The sequence below is a fragment of the Nicotiana sylvestris genome, chromosome 1, assembly GCF_000393655.2.
Source record: "Nicotiana sylvestris chromosome 1, ASM39365v2, whole genome shotgun sequence".
Taxonomy (NCBI): domain Eukaryota; kingdom Viridiplantae; phylum Streptophyta; class Magnoliopsida; order Solanales; family Solanaceae; genus Nicotiana; species Nicotiana sylvestris.
Window position 1 is genome coordinate 78,885,328 of NC_091057.1, and position 22,567 is coordinate 78,907,894.

The 22,567-nt window shown below is 39.1% G+C and overlaps 1 protein-coding gene across 1 annotated transcript; it reads left to right on the plus strand.

Moving 5' to 3' along the window:
- Positions 1-3,511: 3,511 nt before the first annotated feature.
- On the plus strand, positions 3,512-4,221 carry LOC138871792 (uncharacterized). The gene is made up of 2 exons (XM_070149693.1): positions 3,512-4,057; positions 4,162-4,221. The coding sequence occupies exons 1-2, from the start codon at positions 3,512-3,514 to the stop codon at positions 4,219-4,221; spliced, it is 606 nt and encodes a 201-aa protein (XP_070005794.1).
- The last annotated feature ends 18,346 nt before the right edge of the window (positions 4,222-22,567 follow it).

Here is a 22,567-nt window from a genome sequence, read left to right on the forward strand (position 1 = left end):
TCAAACTTTAAAGGTTCCGTTAACCTAATTCACAACAAAGAGGGAGTCGCATTTGGCTTCGATTACCTTTGCTCCCAAGCCTTTGGCTAGTTCGAGACCTGCAATCATGGCCTCATATTTGGCCTCATTGTTAGTCAATTTTACAGTTCTAATAGTTTGTCTAACCACATTACATTTGGGTGGTTTTAGCACGATGCAGAGTCTGGACCCCTTTACGTTCGAAGCACCGCTCGTAAAAAGGGTCCAGATCCTTGAAGATGTACTCGAGTTGACTAATAGTTTTCTTTCAACCTCGGGTATTAGGGTCGACGTGAAGTCAGCCACGAAGTCTGCCAAGATTTGAGACTTGATGGATGTCTGAGGTTGATATTCAATATCGTATCCGCTGATTTCTATGGCCCATTGGCCAATCATCCCGAAGGCTCGGGCTTATGCAAAATATTTCGAAGAGGATCAGTTATTACAACACATATGGGATGACATTGAAAGTATGATTTTAGTTTCCTAAAGGAGCTTATCAAAGTGAGCACTAATTTTTCTAGATGGGAATACCTGGTTTTGGCTTCACCTAGGGTCCGACTAACATAATAGATAGGGAATTATGTGCCTCGTTCTTCTCGGACTAGGACTCCACTTACCACTATCTCAGATACTATAGATACAAGTAAAGTTGTTCGTCTTCCCTTAGCGTGTGAAGCACCGACGAGCTCAAGAAGTATCGTTTAAGCCCTTCCAAGGCCTGCTGACATTCCGGAGTGCATGTGAAGTTATTCTTCTTCTTCTTCGGCAACAATAAGAATCAATGGCTTTTATCGGAGGACCTCAAGATAAATCACCCCAAGGCATTTATGCGCCCTTTTAACCTCTGCACGACCTTTACGTTGTTTACTATTGTGATATCCTCTATATCTTTGATTTTATCGGGATTGATCTCGATTCCCCGATTGGATACCATGAAGCCAGAAAATTTGTTGGAGCCGACCCCAAACGCGTATTTTTCTGGGTTGAGCTTCATGTTGTATTTTTCAGTATGCTGAAAGTTTCCTGCAAATGCTTCAAATGGTCCTCTACTCGCATGGACTTAACTAGCATGTCATGAATATAAACTTCCATAGATTTTTCTATTTGTTCTTCAAACATCCGATTTACTAGTTATTGATAGGTTGCACCAGCATTTTTTGTTCTAAATGGCATTACATTATAGCAGTAGGTACCATATTTAGTGATGAACGATATCTTTTCCTGGTCTTTTGGGTTCATGCGTATTTGGTTGCACCCGGAATAGGCATCGAGATAATTGAGGATCTCGTGGCCGACCGTGGCATCGATCATGCGATCGATATTAAGCAAAGAAAAAGAATCCTTGGGGCATGCTTTATTTAGGTCTTTGTAATCAACATACATTCTAAGTTTGTTTCCCTTCTTAGGGACTACCACCACATTCGCTAACCATTCGGGATATTTTACTTCCCGGATGGAGCCTATTTTTAGAAGTTTGGTTACCTCATCTTGGATGAAAGCGTGTTTGACCTCGGACTGGGGCTTTCTTTTTTGCTTCACCGGATGAAATTTTGGGTCCAAGCTCAGTTTATGGGTGGTAATTTCCAATGGTATCCCTGTCATATCTAGATGGGACCAAGCAAAACAATCCATATTAGCTATAAGAAATTGAATAAGTTTTTCCATGAGCTCGGGGGTTAACCCTATGCCTAGGTATACCTTCTGATCGGGCAGATGTTCGATCATCAAGACCTGCTCCAGTTCTTTGACAGTTGACTTGGTAGCATCAGAATCTTCGGGGGAGATAAAAGACCAAGGAACCCTGAAGTCATCATCTTCGTCAATTCCTTGCTTGTCTGATTGTGTCGAAGCTGGAACTGATAATTGCTATTTGGTCTCCCTATTTCGCTTTCAATCCTAAGTCCTTTGTTAATGAGAGTATTGCTATCGAAATTACTTCATCGACTGCAAACATCTTCTTGGTGGCGGGTTGCTCCCCGTAGACTGTTTTGACTCTCTCTAGCATCGGGAACTTTAGAACTTGGTGAAGGGTCGAGAGCACTGCCCTTACATTATGGATCCACGGCTTTCTAAATAGGGCATTATACCTGATATCGCCCTCGATCACATGGAACTTTGTTTCTTGGACGGTCCTAGCCACGTTTACTAGAAAAATTATCTCGCCTTTGGTGGTTTCACATGCCACGTTGAATTCATTTAGCACTCGGTCCGTGGGCACAACCTGATCCTGTAGGCCGAGCCGTTCTACGACCCTTAATCGAATGATGTTGGCCGAACTACTTGGATCAATTAAAACACGTTTAACTTGAGTCTTATTCATAAGTACAAATATTCCCAGTGCATCTTTATGGGGTTGTACGATCCCTTCTGCATCCTCGTTATTGAAAGACAATGTTCCCTCTGGTACGTAATCCAGAGTTCGCTTCTCCCATATGATCGACTCCTTGGTGCATTTAAATACTGGTCCTTGAAGAGTATCGACCCATCCAACGATCATGTGAATCATGTGATATGGCTCTTCTTGCTCGTTCTGTCTTGAAGACTAACAAAGGAACTTAGACATGGACCAGGTCCATCTTGTGAAGCACATTTATGATCGACTCAAACATGTGAGATGCACGTGAACGGGATAAACCTAACTTATCAAAAGTAATATCTCCTTATCATGATTGAAAAGGTTGCATATTGGATAAGGAGAAATACTCTTTACACAAAGAGAACACGGTTTAGGAAAAGTATAGAGTTAGAGTATGAGATCAACTAGAACTCTTCCACCATGGAAGAGTAGCATCTATATCCTATTCAATCTCTAATTGCTAACTCCTTAAATATTAGTGTTGTTCTCTTTTATAGGTAATGCACATAAGCAAAAGTTAAATATTAATTGAGAACAAAATAGCAAGGCAATTTTGCACGAGATTTATGTGTGATTCAAGCGTGCAATCCTGAAGCTACTTGAACCAGATAGAAAAACCAGTTTCAAGTGTCTATCTTTTATTCTAGTTCAATTGTAGTAAGTGATTTTACATTGTACATTTCAGCTTATTTAGAAGCAATTGTATTAGGTACTTAGAGTTTTTCAAGTTAGAGTTAACCTGAAGTTGTCACAACAATTGAGGTTGTGTGCTACAACGGATTAGAGTTAATCCTATGTTTACAAAAGAGTTTTTGTAAATGCAGTTTTTGGCTCAGTGATTTTAGTGGAGAGTTTGGGAAAATCCTACTGGAAGGTAGGTCGTGGTTTTTTCACCTTTTGAGCCAGGTTTTTTTCCACGTAAAATCTATGTGTTCTTTATTTTCTATATTTATTATTCCGCAACAGTAGTAGTTGGAACACATAGAAGAACCAGGTCCTTCTATAATAAGTTAAGCAAAAATTGGGTACCATACAAATCACCCCCCCCTCTTCTGTGCTATTGAAGTATAAAGCATCAATTGGTATCAGAGCGGGTTATCCTTGAAGAGGCTAACATTTTAGGAACAGATCAAGATGAGTGCACCACTTGAAAACTGGGAAGGACAATCTACTGCTAGGCCTCCACTCTTTAATAGCCAGTACTATTCCTGGTGGAAGAACAGGATGAGAGACCACATCATAGGAGAAGAATATGAACTTTGGGACATTGTTACCGATGGTCCCCTGGCTACTACAAAGAAGAATGATGAAGGAGCGTATGTGCCAAAGACGAGAGCTGACTATACTGCTAAAGATTTGAAGAAATGGGAAAAGAATGCCAAGTTCAAGAAATGGTTTGTGTATGGACTAGGTCCAGACGAGTACAATAGAATTCAAAGTTGTACTACTTCTAAGGAGATCTGGGACACTCTACAAGTGGCCCATAAAGGAACTCTTCAAGTAAAGAGACCAAGAGAAACACTGTTGTATTCTCAGTATGAGAATTTCACCACGAAGGAAGGTGAAACCATCCAAGAAATGTACACAAGATTCACAATACTGATAAATAAACTTAAGTCTCTTGGAAGAATTATTCTTGAAGAAGACAAGATTGAGAAAATTTTGACAAGGGTCTTGCCAGTAACTTGGGAAAGCAAAATCACTGCTATTCAGGAATCAAAGAACATTACCACTCTCAAGTTGGATGAGCTGATTGGAAATCTCACTGCCTATGAACTGAGAAGGAAAACCATGAAGATGGATGCACCCAAGAAGGAAAGAAGCCTAGCTCTCAGAATATTTGAAGGTGCAGATTTAGAGGATGATGAAATGGCTATGATCACAAGGGATTTCAAGAAGTACCTAATGAGAGGAAAGGGTTCTTCAAGAGGTGAAACCTTCAACAAACCAAGGGCCCCTGAAAAACAGACCAACGAGGGCTGCTACAAATGTGGTAAGACTGACCACATGATTAAGAATTGTTCTCACTGGGAAATTGAATGGAAGAAAGAAAGGGTTGAATGAAGAAACAAGAAGAAAGAATGGATTCAACCCAAGAAGAACAAAGGATCAATAAAGGCTATGGTTTCTACTTGGGGAGAAAGCTCAGTTGAGGATTCAGAAGATGAAACTGGAGATGAACAAGCACTTATGGCCATTGGAGAATCAGACGATGAACAAGAGGTAAGTGTGATTCATCTCAAAGACAAGATTAAATTTTTGTCTAAAGAAAATTTATCTGAATTACTGCTAGATTTCATTGATGAGTCTAAGGTCATAAACAATGAGAAGGAACAGTTGTCTAGGGAATGTGTGATCCTAAAAGCCAAGTGCAAAAATCTGGAACTCAGGGCTAGTAAAAATGATGGTAAAAATACTGAGTTGAAGAACCAGGTTCTTGAACTTGACACCAATGTCTTAGAACTTAGTCTGAAAATTTAAAACTGAAATTAGGAACAGGTAAAAAGAAAGCTGATCATACACATCTCACCTTAGAATAAAATCTAGGAAAAATAAAGAATGAGTTGTACGAGAGAAAGGAGCAGATAAGACTCCTAAAAGAAGATCTAGGCAAGGTAAAACATGAACTAGACATAACTTGCAAATGGAATAAGTCCTCTGATACACTATCCTGGCTACAAGAGAACCACAGTAGCAATAAGAGAGGACTTGGCTATGGGACCCCAATACCTAAGTGGGATCCCAAAAGCAAGTACATCACACTTCCTGAGAACAAAATCTACACACATTGTGGCAAGACTGGTCATTACAAAAGTGAATATAATGCAAAATAAAAGGCCAGTCAAAAGAATAAAATCTTTGTTCAAGAGAAAAATAGGCTGCATGGATGGGCTAAAGAGAATCTAATTCACCCCTTTGCCTATAGAAAGAGACCCAAACTAGTTTGCGTTCCTAAGACTAACCCCTGATTTTGTTTTGCATGTCCAAGTGAAGGGAAATAGCCAAATATGGTACATGGATAGTGGCTGCTTAAAGCATATGACTGAAAGTAAGAACCAGTTCCTTTTACTTGAGGACCTAAAAGGAGGCAATGTCTCCTTTGAAAATGGGAAGAAAGGCGAGATCATTGGGGTTGGAAAGGTAGGTAAGACAGACTCACATTCCATTGAGAATGTCTACTTTATAGATGAATATAGCCTAATCAGTGTATCACAACTGTGTGACAGAGGTAACCTAGTAGCATTTACCTCTACTAATTATTTTGTGATTAATCTTACCACTGACAAGATTATTTTGCAGGGAAAAAGAGTTAACAATATTTACATTGTAGATTTGTCCACTCTTTCAAAAAACGAACTCACTTGCTTGAGTGTGTTGGACAATGATCCCCTCCTATGGCACAAAAGACTTGGTCATGCAAGTCTAAATCAACTCAACAAATTAGTCTCTAAGGACTTGGTGATAGGGTTACCTAACATCAAGTTCAAGGAAGACAAAGTTTGTGAGGCTTGTGCAAGGAGAAAGCAGATAAGATCCTCTTTTAAAAGCAAGAAAGTGGTAAACACAACCAGGTCGATGGAATTGGTTCATATGGATCTCTGTGGTCTATTGAGAACATTGAGCAGATGTGGTAAGAAATATGTGATGGTACTTGTTGATGATTACTCTAGGTTTACTTGGGTATTGTTTTTAACATCTAAGGATGAAGCATTTGACATGTTTACTGCCTTTGTTAGAAAAACTCATAAACAACTAGGTAATCAACTTGCATCAGTTAGGTCTGATCATGGAACTGAATTTGAACATGCTAAGTTTGCTAAATTTTGTGATGAGCATGGTATAGATCATAATTTCTCTTGAAGATATGGCTAGGACTATGCTTCTTTCTAGTAAACTGCCCCATAGCTTCTAGGCAGAGGCTGTAAATATTGCATGTTACATCATTAATAGGTGCATGACTAGACCTCTTGTAGAGAAGACTCCCTATGAGTTACTTAAAGGGAGAAGACCAAATATATCCCATCTTAGGGCATTTGGATGCAAGTGTTTTGTGCACAATAATGGAAAGGACTCCCTAGGTAAGTTTGATCCCAGAAGTGATGATAGAGTATTCTTGGGATATTCTTCACCTAGCAAAGCTTATAAAGTGTACAACAAAAGAACTTTGTGTATAGAAGAAAGTGTACATGTAGTTTTTTATGAAACTAACATTCTTTCTAAGAGACAGGAACATGAAAATGAAGCTATTGGGTTGGTAAAAGAATTAAGTGAAGTCACAGCTCAAGCTGAAGCTGCACCAAAAGAAGGAATAGGTGATGGAACAGGTTCTTCCATCCACGTAAACCTGATAAGGGGAACTGAACAAAGAAGAAGTGAATCTAATTTCCAAATGGAACCTTTCTATGAGCCTGTTCCTCAACAACAGAACATGGGAGAAACTCCAAATAGAAATCAGTTGGTTGTGAAACCTTACAAGTATCAAAGTTCTTATCCTATTGAGAACATCCTTACTAACCTAACTTCTGGAGTTAAAACCAGATCTCAATTAAATAATCTGTGTGCTTTTGATGCATTCTTATCTCTTATGAAACCTAAAAATGTTGTTGAAGCTTTGCAGGATGCAGACTGGGTGTATGCAATGCAAGAAGAACTCAATCAGTTTGAAAGAAGTCTAGGGTGGCATCTGGTCACAAGACCCAGGGAAAGATCAGTCATTGGCACTAAATGGGTTTTCAGAAACAAACTTGATGAAGATGGAATAGTTACATGGAACAAGACAAGGCTAGTGGTCCAAGGTTATAGCCAAGAGGAGGGCATATATTATGATGAGACATTTGCTCCAGTTGTAAGACTGGATGCAATAAGACTCCTCATAGCCTTTGCAGCACACATGGAATTTACCTTTCACCAAATGGATGTGAAGAGTGCCTTCCTAAATGGCTGCTTAAAGGAAGAAGTCTTTGTAAAACAATCTCCATTGTTTGAAAGTAAGGGGTGTCCAGATCATGTATACAAATTGGACAAGGCCCTATATGGACTGGAGCAGGCTCCTAGAGCATGGTATGAACGCCTATCCAAATTCTTTCTTGAACATGGATACAAAAGAGGTAAGATTGACAGCACTCTATTCTTGAGGGAAAAAGGTAAGGATCTACTAGTAGTTCAAATATATGTCGATGACATAATTCTTAGGGCAACCACTGAAAAACTGAGTAAGGAATTTGCTAAATTAATGGGGAGTGAGTTTGAAATGAGTATGATGGGTGAACTTAACTCCTTCTTAGGCTTATAAATCAAACAAAACCCAAATGGAACCATGATCCATCAGCAGAAATATACAAAAGAGTTGATTAAGAAGTTTAAAATGGATGAATCAAAAGAAATAGACACACTCATTGCAACAGCTACTAAATTATACATAGATGAACCTGGTTCATCTGTTGATCAGAAGTTGTATAGGGGTATGATTGGTTCACTTTTGTATCTTACTACTAGCAGACCTGACATAGTTTTCAGTGTAGGGATTTGTGCTCGTTTTCAGGCAAATCCTAAGGAATCCCACTTGACTGCTGTCAAGAGGATACTGAGATACTTGAAAGGCACTACTGACCTTTGCCTTTGGTACCCTAAAGGTAGTAACTTTAATCAAGTAGGATATGCTGATGCTGACTATGCAAGTTTCCTTGTGGATAGGAAAAACACCTCAAGTATGGCTCATTTTCTTGGTTCATGTCTGGTATCATGAGCCACTAAAAAGCAGAATTCAATGGCCTTATCTACTGTTGAGGCTGAATATGTTGTTGTGCCTCTTGTTGTGCTCAACTGTTGTAGATCAAACAATAGATGTTGGATTTTGGCATTGAAGTTGGTTGCATCCCTATCTTTTGTGATAACACTAGTGCTATAAGTATGACCAAGAACCCAGTACATCATAAGAGGACTAAGCACATAGATGTTAGACATCACTTCTTAAGGGACAACTATGAGAAATGATCGATTACTATAGAATTCTATGTTACTGATAAACAAATTGCTGACATCTTTACTAAAGCACTTAGTAGAGAAAGCTTTGAAAGAAACAAGTTAGAATTAGGGATGAGTAAGATCACCTAATGGGACCATTTTAGAATGCACAATGAAAAAAATTGAAAAAAATTGAATTTTTTTGGCTAGGAAATCTGGAACTTGTGTAAATATCTAGATTAATATTTATTCAGTTTCATACTGTAAATAGTATACTCCTATGACATGTGTTGATATGACTCACTAATCTCTAACAAAAATTTCTCTATTTTGGTGAATTGAGGCATGATCAAGAGGATTCTAAATGAAGAACCTGGTTTATCAATATTGGTTCATCTGAATAACGATGTATGTTTTCTATACTCTGCACAATTAGAAGTATAAATATTTAAATCATGAGCAGAGTCCTACCTATGTTTAAAAACATCAGAAAATCCTATCCGTTTATTTTTGAACCAGTTCTGTCTCTACTAGAATTCTTACCACATAAAATGCCTAAAATCTAGGGAAGCTTAAGCGTTCATTCAACCTGAAATTTCAGGTTGATTAGACCTCTAATTGACTGCAAAAAGCTACCGTTAGTCATTAAATAAGTTTCTCTTTAAATATCCATCATCACCCTCTACCACCCTCATTATTCTAAACCGTCAAAAATTTCCTTCACTCTCAATTGTTCTCTCTTCCAAAAGCCTAACTCACAAACTCTCTCATGAAATCAGTTACAATGTTGAATCCTCAAAATAATCTAGGTACTCCTCCACCACCCTCTCTTTATGGTTCATCCACACCTCCTCCACCCAGTACAAACCCCCAGCCTAAGAAAAGACGTGTCAAAATGCTCTCTCGAAAAACTGTAGCCACGGGTGCATTGTCGAAGAGATTAAACGCACAATTGAAGGCTACCCAAGCTCAAGAATCTGAACATTCAGGCGATTCCTTCAAGTCTGCAAGTAAGGGGGAAAGACCTGCGTCTTCCGACTTTGAGAAAATTCAGAGTTCCCCTTTTGAGGTACGTTCTCTATTGGTTGAAAGTGTAGAAAATAGGTTTGTTCTTGTTGGGACTATTAGAGATGTGAAAATGCCTGAATTAAGAAGGAGAGAAGATAAAAATAAAAATGAAAAAGAGAAAGAGAGAGAGAGAGAGATGGTGCAAGCTGTGATGTGAGGGGAACAGGGGTAGAAGTGGTTGATTCGTCACCCATCTCTGAGATGATTAGACCAGCAATTTGTGGGGCTGAGGGAGATATTATAGGAGAAAGTGGCAAGAACACAGGGGGAAGTGGATCAGGGGAGGCTACTGAGGGTTTAGTAAATTTGAGTTCTCATGTGGATGAACCCGGTTCGTATATTGAAGAAACCCTAGCAGATCTTCTTAAGAAAGTGGATGCTAGTTATAATCCCAAGAAAAGGAGAACTTCAGCGCCCAAGATTCCAAGCACTACAAAGAACACCAAGAAAAGAAAGGCCAATTACCCAACAATTGCTGAAATTCCCTTGCCAAAGGGAAGAGCCACAAGAAGTATGGTGAAATAGAGTGAGAGTGAATTACAAAAAGATTTAGCTGAAAGGAAGAAGAAGAGGATAGATAAAGTAAAAGCTAAGGTTGCAGAGACTTCTAAGGCTGTTGATGTTGAGGAGATGGAACAGGTCCATCAGGAGGAACATACAACTATGGAGGTTCAGACCCCCAAGCCTAAAAAGACCAAGACCACTTCCAAGAAGTCTTCATCAGAGTCTAAGGTTGTTGAATCTTCATTGGCCAAGAGGACAAGGTCTATAATGAAAAACAAACCAGTTAGAATTGCTGAGGATGAGGAATAGAGTGATGAAGAAAAGAGTGAGTCTGATAGTGAACAAGAAAAGCTGGCCAAGTTTGGCAAAAGAAAATTTTTGAAAGGTAGATTGCTGAAAGACTTGGTGGAACCAGGAATGGTTCATTTGGTTGATGCACTAGCTGTTCAGGGTTAGAAGGACATGGTCCTTCAGATGGATGGAAGGCTAGCTAGGAATGAAATCATTGAATTCATGGCCAATACAGAGGTCAAGGATGGCAGAGTCACCAACCAAGTGAAAGGAGTTCAAGTGACCTTCGATGCAGAGAAGCTGGGAGAGATTATTGACATCCCTGCTGAGGGATATGATGACTACACTAGGCAAAGATGGCCAAATCTGGATTCCCTTCCTCCTGCCCTTGAAATCATTAGGAGATTCTGTGATGTTGAAGAAGTGAATGAGGCCAAGTCTGTGCACAAGAGTGAATTTAAGCCACAACACAAAATCCTATTTGAGTTTGTCAACAAGTGCCTACTGCCCAGGTAGGAAAGAAGGCACATTGCTAACTATATGGACTTAGTTCTGATGGAGTGCCTTGAAAGTGGAAGGCAAATCAACTGGCCTGTATTCATCATCAAGCTACTAGACAGGGTTATAAATCGATCCAAGGCCCATGCCACCCCTTATGAATTTATTCTGACTACTGTTCTGGATCGGTGCAAGGTACCTCTGAAGAAGTGGGAAATGGCCACAAGCAAGGACCATTTTAGCATTAATACTCTGATTGCTTGTGACTATCTAGTAAATACCATTCCTAATGAACCTGGTTCATCAAAGAAGACATATATCAATAGTAAAGTCAGGGCTCTAGTTTAGGAAAGTGGGGCTAAGGATGCTGAGATTGCTAGGTTGAAGGCTTGCTTAGCAGAGGTTGAATCTGAGAGGGATGCTCTCAGGACTGAGCTCACCAAGGAAAAGGACAAGAATGATGAGATTCTTCAAAATATGTTGAACCTTCTCCAAGCCCAAAACCAACCATCTAGCTCTCCTAAGCCTTAGGACTTCTAGTCTTTATCTCCTGAACCTGTCTAGTACCACCAGTGACCCAAATTAGGGATTTTTCTTTCTTTTGTTCATATTTTGAATACTTTTGCTTTCTTTTTGTGGATTGTGGTAGCAACATATCTTCTATCAATGATATTTAATCTTTTGCTCTTGCTAATTGTTAATATTTCCTTGATAGTTTGAATATGTTTGCTTGATTACTAATAATTAATCCATGATTGCACTTGCAGTTGCCCCAATGGCCATGAGTAATTGTTAAAATTCTGGGACTCACACTTTGTTTATGCAACTTTTCGATGATGTCAAAAGGGGGAAGAGATATTGTGCTTTATATATTCTGAACAAGTGATGTTTATAACCTAATGAACCTGGTCCTTGATGATAAGTAAATTTTTCTAACTTTGTATTGATGAATAAGCTGAGTTCTGACAGGTCCTAAGTGAATGAAAAGCACAGAGTTTGTCATCATCAAAAAAGGGGAAATTTGTTGGCTCAAGTAAAGGTGAAGTTTTGAAGACTGACAAAGGAACTCAGACATGGACCAGGTCCATCTTGTGAAATACAGTTATGATCAACTCAAACATATGAGATGCACGTGAAGGAGATAAACCTAACTTATTAGAAGTAATATCTCCTGATCATGATCGAAAAGATTGCATATTGGATAAGGAGAAAGACTCCTTACACAAAGAGAATACAGTTTAGGAAAAGGATAGAGTTAGAGTATGAGATCAACTAGAACTCTTCCACCATGGAAGAGTAGCATCTGTATCCTAGTCAATCTCTAATTGCTAACTCCTTAAATATTAGTGTTGTTCTCTTTTACATGTAATACACATAAGCAAAAGTTAAATGTGAATTGAGAGCAAAATAGCAACGCAATTTTGCAAGCAATTTATGTGTGATTCAAGCGTGCAATCCTGAAGCTACTTGAACCAGATAGAAGAACCAGTTCCAATTGTCTATCTTTTATTCTAGTTTAATTGTAGTAGGTAATTTTACATTGTACCTTTCAGCTTATTTAGAAGCAATTGTATTAGGTACTTAGAGTTTTTCAAGTTAGAGTTAACTTGAATTTGTCGCAATAGTTGAGGGTATGTACCACAACGGGATTAGAGTTAATCCTAGGTTTACAAAAGAGTTTTTGTAAATGCAGTTTTTGGCTCAGTGATTTTAGTGGAGAGTTTGGAAAAATCCTATTGGAAGGTAGGTCGTGGTTTTTTCACCTTTTGAGCCAAGTGTTTTTCACGTAAAATCTCTGTGTTCTTTATTTTCTGTATTTATTATTCCGCAACAGTAGTAGTTGGAACACATAGAAGAACCAGGTCCTTCTATAATCAAGTTAAGCAAAAATTGGGTACCACACAAATCACCCCCCTTTTTGTATGGTATTGAAGTATAAAACATCAGTTTATTCGCTTTGTCAGTTCTTTGAGCATATTTATGATAGCAAGATTGGTCTCTGATTCCTTCTCATTCAATTCCTCGAAGCTGATTCGACCCTGTGTACAACTTCCTAGGATGGCTCGAGTTCGACCTTGCTTGGTGTGTGGTTCTGATTTTGGAGCTGAGCTATTGCTGCCTGTTGGGCCTGCAACATTTCGAAGATCACCCGCAGGCTGATCCCGCCATCTTCACTGCCATGTGCATTCTGAGTAGCTGATCGGGTACCCCTGCGAACACTGCTTTCGGGATCGACAACCAAATTTTCATTGATGGTTACATGCAAACTGACATCGATTGGATCCACAGCCGGAATTCCATCGAGGCCAGCAGGGGGTACAACGTTTCCTGGTGCAATGTTCTCATTCTTGTCATGATGGCTGAGATCATTGTCGATGTGTTGAGGTGTTGGCTGAGAGTTTGATATTTTCTGATCCTGTAATCAAAGATACTTCAAAGAATAAGTGTAAAATAGTGTGTGTTACAAAAATTTGTACCAGACAATCACTATTATCTTTAGCCCCACGGTAGACGCCAAACTGTTACCCAAAAAATGGATAACAATTGAATTTATATTGTGGTTTTAAGGACACGTGATTTTACTTGGCACAAACTAAGAAAAATGCAAATTGATATTGAAATTAACCGCAAATAGAAATATAGCAAACCAAAAGAAATGTATAGCTTTGATCCTCGAGCTAGGCCGCCTTCGAATCAAACAAATATTTCACTGAGAAATATGAACAAAATAACAGAGTATTGAGAGCTTAAGATAAAGATAGTATATTGCTTTATGTAGCGTCATGATGATTTGCTTTACAAATGATCAGACCCCTTTATATAGTAGGAGAGTCCTACCCTTAATACAATCCTAAATATGATAAGAAATCCCATGATTAGCTGATTAATCGGCCTCTTCTTGATACGTGCCGAGATTTCCTCCGTGATCCTTGCCCGATTGCGGATATCTTGGCTTTCCGTTATTTAGCTCGGCAGGTTTTCCTCGATCTTGCTCGGTCTCTATCCCGCTCGATCTCGATCTTGGCTGGTCTCGATCTCGGTCCCTGAGTCACGAGCTTGACCATCTAACTTTGTGTCACGGTCCAATATGACATGGGGTCGAACCCTGGCCTGCCACGCCCCGATCTCGATTAATCATAAAAAAAGACAAGCCTAATTTTGACCGTCAACAATAATGGAGTTACTATAGTAGAGAAATCCTTTTTGTACACGTAGTGATCCTCTAAATATGCACTCCAACATATATACTAGTAATCGTTGTAATAGGAATCAAAGTAGTTCTAGCAATGTGGTGCAACCCTAGCACCACACATAATTAATGCAATATTATCCTTCTTACCAAAAAAAAAACATATTAGAGCTGGTCAAATTGCCGCAAAAAGCCCTTTACAGTGTTATTATATAAGTTAGATTCCTTTATACGGTAAGAGAGTTTATTGCCAAAACAAATATATTATAGGAGCGGAGTAATTTTTGTATATTAAAGTTTTGAATTGTCTTTAGTTCCACGCAAGAAGAGGAATAATAGAATTTTTAACGAAATAGGCCGATCCAAATTCGCAAATTTCACATTCTCATTCTCTGCTCAATATTATATTGCATATTCATATGCTTTTTCTTTTTTCTTTTGTCCAAAAAAAAAAACTCTAATTTCTCATTCGGCCGACGGTGGAGCAGGCGATCCCACTTCACTGATGTTACCGATGACAATAGCTGTCGGGGGTGGCACGGTGGTTGTATCCTCGTTGCGGCCTAAATATTGGTTGATGTAACGAGCTGTTGCGGGTGGTTTGGGACAAATTGGTGGATCAACTGGCTGACAAGGTGCTCCATTCTTCATATCACAGCGGCAAATCCAATAAGGAATTCCTCCTCCTGGTGCCACGCAATAGGAATACACTAATCCAATGCCTCTGTAGCACGGTCGACAAGTTTCAGCGCATGCATTTTTATCAGGGCAGCCACCCGGTGTGCTGTCTAAATAGCAAGCTTCTGCTGATGGTGCCATACTTTTCACTACCATAAAAAGAAGGAAAAACAGGTTCAAATTAAAATTCCAAACAAAAATTTCGATTATCTTATCTTGAGGTACCTACTATTACTAGTAGTATTTATTGACGTTTTGTGAGATTTCTTTTAAAAAGTGTTTGTTTGTTGCATTCAAAAGTGAGCTTAACAGTTAATGAAATGAGTGGAAACTATGGAATATCAGGTTTTCAAATTTCAGAAATAAAGAAATACTAATTATATTAGTTACAAGTTGATAATTTCTTTCATTGATCTACCTAAACTTTAGTGGGTAGAGACGTAGAGTGTGCTAGTGTGAGCTAGAATAACAAATACTCAGTGTAATACTCCCTGCGTTCCAAACTGTTTGACTGGACACGAAGTTTAAGAAAAAATGAAGAATTTTGGAATTTGTGGTCTTAAACAAGTCAAAAGGGGCTCTGAGTATTTATGTGGTTATAAAAACTTCTCATTAAGGGTAGAATTGTAAGTTTAAGCTAAATTGTTTCCAAATTTAGAAAGGGGTCATTCTTTTTTAAATGGAAAAAAAAAAATAGGTTTAGATAAACCGGAAGTAGTTAAAGTGATGGAAGCTGAGTCGGAGCTTCAAACACACCACTATATTAATCAACATTAAAGAAAAAAGAGAGGAGCTAGATTGTGACATGTACCTGAGAGGTATATCAGCAAAACCAGAGTCAAAGTAGAGTACCTAGCCATGTTGACCATCTTGAATTAGAAACCAAACTGTTTTAGAGAGTGTCTTGAAATTTCAATTAGCTTAGGAGACTTTTATAGGCAAATTTTTGGAGATTATCTGAATCGGAGAGCCATTCTCATGTGATCCCATCTAATATTATCGATGGTTGTCATATTTTCTAGTTACCAAACATATGAACAAAGTATTAAATGTGTTTCTTCAAAATGCATTGGAGTTCACGTTTCTTACTATAAATTTCAAATTATTATAGATTTTAGGAAAAGAATGGGATTAATGTGATATTCCTTTTATTTTTTTATTTTAACTTTTTCCAGAAAAGAAGGTAACGCAAGTAGCAAATGCAATATCTAATTTTTCTTTTGGATCGAAGAGGAGTTTAATTTAAGATTGGGATTAAGTGTGACTATCTTTACTTTTCACGAATATAAAAATAAAATAAAATGAATCAAACTGGCAATTTTATCTTTACACTATAGTCGAAGAAATTACAAGAGGCCAAATACTCTTATAATCTAATAGAACACTCATTAGTTTAGTTTGTAATTATGTCAATTCTCGCACAAAGATACAAGTGATATCACTTCAAGAAAAGATTGTTCGCACTCAATACATACATTAAATTAAAATAATTCGGATAAGTTTTTCCGATGTGATCTCTGCCAAACAAATTAACAAGGAGATTATTGCATATGAAGGTGTTGAGAATGGCCTAAAAGCTGGTCAAACCAGCTTAAAAATATTTCTTGACTTGTTTTTGTGTTTGATAAGTGGAGTACTAAAATACTTTTATGCCCAAACAAGCCAAATATCATAAGTAGCGGTTGCTCAACTCATTTGGTCAAACTATGGGTGGCAAACGGTCCGGGTCCGGTCCTAAATGGGTCTTGCGGGCCAGGCCTAAACGGTCCGGTTCTAAGTGGGCCTGTGTTTCGTGGGCTGAGCTTAAACGGTTCCGGGCTTCGTGGGCTTTTGGGTGTAACCAGACCGGACCGGGACCACGAACTAATGGTCCCGGGTTATGTGGGCCGGACCCGGTCCTAAACGGGCCGTAGTGGGCCTTGACTATTGTTTTTTTAAATTTTTTTATCTAAGGCAATTTCTTGTAAATTGTATAGCTTATATATATTATATATACTATAACTATATCTATAATATACATATATACTATATAAATTGCTTATATGTAAATATATATATATGACAGCCTGACTTTTGTTTTAATTTTTTTATCTAAGGCAATTTCTTGTAAATTATATAGCTTATATATATTATATATACTATATCTATATCTATAATATACATATATACTATATAAATTGCTTATATATATGTCCGATTTAATAATGTAAGATGGGCCTAAGTGGGTCTGGCCTATTTTTTTTAAATTTTTTTATCTAAGGCAATTTCTTGTAAATTATATAGCTTATATATATTATATATACTAAAGAGGCAAATAAGTTGTTATAAACCAAGGAACAAAATACATAATTTGATGATGCAGGACACAAGTTTCATAAAATTCTTGAGAAATACTATTCAAATCATCTTTACTATAAGTATCGAAAAACCACGTTTTAAACTGGTTCCATTTATCACTAAAAAATTCCTTTTGAATATATTTTCGTGCCTGAGAACCGGGGCTAAAATCGATTTGGTGTGGAATCATTAAGTACTAAGTGTATAGTATATAAGCTATATATATATATATATATATATATATATATATATTAAGATGAACTCGGTATCAAAGTTGCAAATTAAAGTTTACATTTAATACTTCAAATTAACGTTCAATGCTTTCAACATAATACTTCAAATTAATCGAATAAACTAAAAACTTAAGCATAATACGTCTAATAATTTTAAAATAATACAATTTGTCTCAAATCAACTTAAAATCTTAAATACGAATGTCTGGAGAACGCGCAAGACAATTCTTTATATGCATCCTTAAATAGCGTGTGTCCTTCAACTTTGGAGGATGAGTGTAGACTCGACCATAGTTCTTGCACTTTATTATGTAAACTTCTTCATTTTCTTCTACCACATTAAAGTGTTCCAAAATAAATGGGCGCAATCTAGAATCACCGAGCATGATTTAACTTGAATTAAGAATTTGAGTTTGAGAAATGAGAGATGAGTGAAGACTTGAAGACTTGAATACTTCAATTTGAGTTTGAGAAATGAGAGAGATTGATGATTTTGTGAGAAAAATAAAAGAATGAGGGGGTATTTATAGTTGAAAATAGGAAAAAGTGTAATTATAAAAGGTTTGAGGTTAAATAAAGTTGGAGGGTTAAATGTCTATTTAAAAAGCCCAAACGACTATTTTTGCAGGCCAACTACCATTTTTAAATGTTGCAACGGCCAAAAAAAATTTGGATTTTTTTTAAAAAGTAGCCGTTGGGCCCATTTGAGCCCGTTTAAGACCGGTTGAACCGACCCACTTAGGACCCAGTCCCGAGCCCAAACGGTCCCGGTCTTAACGGGCTTCTTCAATGAACCAGCCCACTTGGGCCTCAAGCTCCTGGTCCCGGGCTTAAACGGGTAGGCCCGTTTAGGCCCACTATCTATATGAGCTCGCAGGCCTAGGAAGGCATTGGGCCTAACCGGCCCACTTGCTACCCTTAAGTCAAACCAATGATTTTACTTTATTTGACCTAGTTATTACTTATAATCCCTAAAATATCTTTCAATAGTCCTTCATATTGTCTTGCCTGGTCAAATTTAGACGACTTCTTCGTCAAACCCAGATCCTTTTCTTAAACTAGCAGTATACGGTTAAAATTGGAGAGTCCAATTTTGGGATCATCATGGCATTCTATAGCTCATTGCTAGAAGGCTTAAGGCACAGCTCGAGGTTTGATGAACCAGAAGGCTCAAGGCACAGCTCGACCTCGGGGCAGTACAAATCGGTGGCTATGATAAACGAGTGGGAGATTCCCAAGGCAAGTGGTTAGAACTGACCAAGTCTATAAGAATAGTACAAGTCCATATCGTGGCATTAAATGGCTGTACCAGCCGCATATCTTTGTAATAAACGCATATGTACTATATTGTGATTCCCCCTCCTATATAAAGGGGCCCTTGTCATTTTGTAAAGACACATGATATTCAATACAAGAACAAGAACATTCCCGGCTCTCTAACTTAAACGCTCTTTATTGTCTTTTCTTTGATTTATTGCTTACATTTATTGTGCTTCATTGATTGTTCTTCATTTATTACTCATCATTGATCATAAATAGCCATCATTAAGGCCCTTAGGACTGTTAGTCCCCCATTGATCGATCCCAGTCAAGCATTTAGCTCGACCCCGAGGCCCAGCCAGACCGAGGCCCTGATCCACAACTGTTTGGTTTGGATAATAACGCTGCTCTTTACTCTTACTTTACTTTTCTAACTCACACTTAGCATCTACTGCTTAACAACTAGCATTAAGATAAATCACGTATTTTTAGAACCACAAAATCAAATCTAATTGTAATTACCATTTTTAAGTTAAATAGTTTGGCGCTCACCGTGGGGCTAAAAATAATAGTGATTGTTTTTGTGCTGGTTTACTAAATAACATAGGTTATTCTTTACACTTTTTCTTGCCCAAGAATCTTTGATTTCAGGTCAAAATGTCTAACTCAGTAAATGCACATGAAAACAACGATCTTGGAGACCATGGAGAGAATGGTGTAGTTGTTCCAGGCGTCGGTGTACCACTGTAAAACCCTGAGGATGCACCAGAGCCAATCCTCGCGGATGTGGTCTCACACAATGCCCAACATGTTGATATAAGCTCCCACACTAACATGAGTATACACCAAGAAAACCTACAAGAAGCTCAGAAAACCCTAGCTCGGGAGGAACAAGAGGTTAGCCTTCACGTCATTTTTGAGATGTTGCAGGCACAACAGCTGGCGATTGCTCAACTGCAAAGCCACTAAAAAACTCCAAGCACAGCACCACCGGAAACGGCCCCTCAAGCTGAACAGGTGCCGGAACGATCGAGCGACAACGGATCGACAACTGACCCCGCTATTATGAAGATGCTTGAGGACCTCACAAAGAGATTGAATCGGGCGAAAAGAAGATAAAAGCTAATGATAAAAAGGTTGAGACCTACAATTCAAGGGTTGATCAGATCCCGGGCGCACCCCCGATCCTGAAGGGTGTTGATTCAAAGAAATTCGTACAAAAGGCATTCCCGTCAAGTGCGGCTCCAAAGAAATTCAGAATGGCCGATCTCCCGAAGTACAATAGAACCTCAGATCCCAACGAGCACGTCACTGCTTACACTTGTGCCGTAAAGGGAAACGACCTGAAGGACGACGAAATTGAATCTGTCCTGTTGAAGAAATTCGGGGAAACACTTTCAAAAGGGGCCATGATGTGGTATCACAACCTATCCCCGAATTCGATAGACTCATTCACCATGCTGGCAGATTCATTTATAAAGGCACATGCCGGTGTCATCAAGGTTGCTACAAGGAAGTACGACGTCTTTAAAATTAAATAGAGAGAAAACGAGATGTTGCAGGAGTTTGTATCTCGCTTTCAAAGAATGGAGTTACCACCAGTCTCCGATGACTGGGCGGTGCAGGCCTTCACCCAAGGTTTGAATGAACGAAGCTCGGTAGCTTCGAAGTAGCTAAAACAGAACTTGGTTGAATATCTCGCCGTGACTTGGGCGAATGTCTACAACCGGTATCAATCAAAGAGGGTCGAGGACAACCAACTAGGAGCCCTCTCGGGCTCGGTATATCCTAGTAGGCTCCTAGCAAAGGGCTAAAGCCAAATAAGGAAAGGTACCAACCATACACCAAAGATCGAAGAAACACCCCAAGGCATAACATACCCCGAAATGACCGAAGAGCAAATCAAGGTCAGAATCCTTGGGGACTCGTGAGCAGAGCCGGATTCGATAGATACGCAGGAACGATGGAGGCACCCCGAATATCTAAGTACAACTTCAACATCGATGTTTCAGACATCGTATCAGCCATAGGTAAAATCAAAGATACCAGGTGGCCAAAACCCATACTATTAGACCCGTCACAAAGGAACCCTAACCTGATGTGCGAATTTCACGGCACACACGGTCATAGGACCAAAGATTGCAGACAGCTACGAGAAGAAGTAGCCCGACTAATCAACAAAGGGCATCTCCGAGAATTCCTCAGTGACCGAGCCAAAACTTAATTTCGGGAAAGTGAGACAAACAGGAAAAATGAAACGGGAGAGCCACAGCATGTCATCCACATGATTGTTGGGGGAATCGACATCCCACAGGAGCCCATTATCAAAAGAACAAAAATATTCATCACCAGGGAAAAGAGAACTCGAGGTTAAATACCCAAGGACGCTCTCACATTCAGCAACGAGGATATCGATACCCTGTCTCAGCCTCATAACGAAGCATTGGTAATTTCTTTTCTTGTGAATACATTTCAAATTAAACGTGTACTTGTGGATCCAGGTAGCTCGGCCAACATTATCAGGTCGAGGGTGGTAGAGCAGCTCAGACTGCTCGACCAGATTGTGCCCGCTTCTCGAGTCCTCAACGGATTCAATATGGCGAGCAAGACAACAAAAGGGGAAATCACCCTCCCGATCAACGTGGCTGGCACAATCCAAAATGTCAAGTTTCATGTCATCGAAGGAGACATGAGATACAAGACCTTGCTCGGAAGGCCATGGATACACTACATGAGAGCAGTACCATCAACCCTTCATCAAACGATGAAGTTTCCAATAAAGGACGGAATAAAAACTGTATACGGGGAGCATCATGCTGCAAGAGAGATGTTCGTAGTGCACGATGTGGCACCGACATCGATACATTCAATATCGAAGGAGCCAAAGGATAAGCAAACAATGAAGTAGCAATCACAAGCTATATCCTCGGCTGCACCCGAGTGAACGAACAAAGGACCGTACCGTGTTCCCGGAGCAAGCAGTTGAAGCATATCGAGGCTCGAAACGCCATCACAACTAAGGTATAACCACCTCCCTTTTTATTTACGTCTTACACTAACCTGTGTACAGGCATCCAGTTAGAAGAATCAAAGTACCTTCCAGCTTGAAGACCTTAGGTTTTAAAGCATGCGTTGCACTCTTTTCCTTTGATCGGATTTTATCCCAAGAAGGGTTTTACCTGCAAGGTTTTTAACGAGGCAACACTATATGCTACCTAAGGAGAACTTAACAAGTATTCAAGGCTTCTCTCCATTCAAACTCGAATACTGGGGGGCATCCCCCCAGGAGATCATCTCCCTGGAGAAATCAAGATAAGCCAAAGAGGGTCTCAATAGAAAAATGATGTATCGGGCCAAACGGTCAAAAGAACCGTGTTCGCATAGAACAATCGAACCCTCAACAGGGAAAACTATGTAACACTTGTGCCAAGTAATCAAAGGAGTATCTTTTACCACCAAAAACGAAGTCTACTATTTTTACAAGAAACGACTCCAGGGCCAGAAACTTCCCGAACACTCGGGGACTGACATCAAAAACTCGAAGCGGTAAAACCTCCAGGTTGAAAACTTCTAACTCGTAAGCCCTAAACAAGGCAACATCAAAGTTTACAAAGAATGGCTCTAGATCCAAAAAAGTGCTCGATGTCTCGGGGACTGTCGCCGACTGTCACCCATCGAGCTATCAAAAACTTGAGGCCATAAGGCCCCGTGCGGGCAACCTCGAGCTCATAAGACCTCCATGACCTCCATAATGCAATACCAAATCTGTAAGACCTCAAGCAAGACATGAATCATACTTGTACCAAGAATCTATAAGACCTCAAGCAAGGCATGAATTATACTTGTGCCAAGTAACCTATCTGTAAGACCTCAAGTAAGGCATGTTCAAATTTATAAGACCAAACAAAAGGTATAATCCCTATCTTAAAGTTAAGGCTATATATTCGAACTTGTAAGACCCCTAAAAAGGTATACCCTCGATATAGACGCCAAAGCTACTTTACTCGGGGACTAAAAGGCTATGGCCAAACACAATGACTATGGTCATAAGGCTCCGTCCAAACTAATGTGACTCAGGGAAGCCTGACTGTCGCCATAAAATCACAAGCCTTCAATTACTTCGAAAATACTTCGAAAAGAACCGATTAATCAGGCTACCCTCGGCAT